Below are 1,973 nucleotides of genomic sequence, written 5' to 3'. Positions count from 1 at the left end.
TCTACAATACATTGCAGGAAAGGAAAGAGTAAGCAAGAGAGAGAAAGAGACTTGTAAAGAGAAGGATACCTTTTGACAGAAAACGGCACATTTTGAAACACTATTTTTCAAAAGTATACAGACATCCCCCCCCACCCTCACACACGTATATTATATATAAGATCATATTCATTTTAAGTCTGAATTCTATGCTTGCATATGTTAGACAGATCATCACAATCTGAATCAGTTCTTAATTGCAGTTATTGCCCTCACAAACAGGCAAGGGACCACACATGTCTCACACAGGCATTCTGTTTTTGGCATGGTTTCAACATCTGGATGCCCTTCTAAACAGCAATTGCATTACAGAGTTACAGGAACATTTTATCATCGTAACAACACAAGAAGGTTTGCCCACATCCTCAGGAAGACTACTTACTCTGTTATCTTCGTTCATTCACTAACCCCTTAGCAGATGTGTTGGGTGCCTTTCATCATGATACCAGTTTCCATGTGCCAAATCCTCTCACAAGTCTTTGGTCAGCCTGAGGCTATAGCAGAAGACATCTGCCCAATGTTCCAAGCAGTGGGACTGAACATGAAACCATGTGGTTGAGAAGAAAACCTCTTACCACACAGCCATGTTTTCATCTGTATTGTCTATTTTTCTGTGTATTTTTTCTTTCTTTTTTTATTTTTTTTTAATCTTTCATGTATAATATGATGATTTCTTTTGTGTTCTTTCAGTGCCAAAGATGAATTGGACAATGCAGAACTGTTGTTTCTTTTGACTGGTGGAGTCGGTCTGGAAAACAAACTTGCCAACCCGGATACTAGCTGGTTGTCCGATAAATCATGGGACGAAATATGCAGACTCTCAGAATTGAAAGCTTTCAAAGGATTTCGGTAATTGTGATTAACTCTTTTGTTACCATATTTCTATGGAAATACACTGGAAATACACTTTGTTTCAATTAATTTTTCTTTAAATAATGAAGAATTTAATAAAAATGACTGTCATTATTAATTGGATGTTTAAGGCAGAATCATTAACACACGATCCAAAATGCTTAATGGCATTTCATCCATCTTTATGTTCTGAGTTCAATTTCCACCGAGGTCAACTTTGCCTTGAACATTTACCTAGAGCTACAGAGGGCTGGAGTCTGTGTGTGTAAGAGAGAGAGAGACACAGAGAGAGTATAAGTCAATAACTTGTAACTGGATAGGAATTGCTATTGTTTACAGCAAGGTCAACTGGGCTGTTAACAGATATTTAACTCTTTCTTAATAGTTTAGTCACTAAAAATAGGTACTAACGTTTTGTAGGATCACTGTACTGTGCCCATGACAAAGACAGTCCAGTTGACCCATTTATATATATAGATGCTACAGTATGATATGATTCACTGTATTGTGTTCATAGATAAGCCTTTTCACTATCAAAAATCCAGTTTAGCTGTAAAAAGGTGCCCACAATGTGTTACATTTCACTACACTGTTTGCATAACCTAGACACTTATCATCAACCACCCACTCTTTACTGAATTTGTAAGTCAGTAACTTTGTACACCTTCTGGGTATAGTTGGTAGTTTCTTTTGTTAAGGACAATCTCATTACTGCCGAAGTTGGCTGCACCCCATCATTCCCCTAAAAAGGATCTGTATGATTATATACATAAAACGTAACTTCATCTACTGAGAGATAAATATCGTTTAATATACACAGTATTTAAACATGAGCTTCTGATAGTTTCATGCTGAGGAAACACAATATTTGGCAGATTTACATAACATGCCTTGTGTCTCTGAGCTGCCGTTCTGCTGAATGATTGTGTTTCCATGGCATGAAACTATTAGAAGCTCGCATTTAAATATTGTCTACATATATATACATACATACATATATATATATATATGTTGTTGTTGTTGGCACTCCGTCGCTTACGATGTTGAGACTTCCAGTTGATCCAATCAACGGAACAGTCTGC

General features: G+C 36.7%; 1 protein-coding gene across 1 annotated transcript in view; it reads left to right on the top strand.

Moving 5' to 3' along the window:
* Nucleotides 1-1,973, top strand: part of LOC106870489 (dynein axonemal heavy chain 12) — a 262,917-nt gene that overhangs the window by 193,663 nt on the left and 67,281 nt on the right. Inside the window, exon 55 of the mRNA XM_052971523.1 lies at nt 730-888. Coding sequence (XP_052827483.1) covers nt 730-888 — 159 coding nt within the window. The remainder of the gene's footprint in view (nt 1-729; nt 889-1,973) is intronic.

The sequence above is a fragment of the Octopus bimaculoides genome, chromosome 11 (genome assembly GCF_001194135.2).
Source record: "Octopus bimaculoides isolate UCB-OBI-ISO-001 chromosome 11, ASM119413v2, whole genome shotgun sequence".
Taxonomy (NCBI): Eukaryota; Metazoa; Mollusca; class Cephalopoda; order Octopoda; family Octopodidae; genus Octopus; species Octopus bimaculoides.
This window is presented reverse-complemented; position numbering and strand designations above follow the sequence as displayed.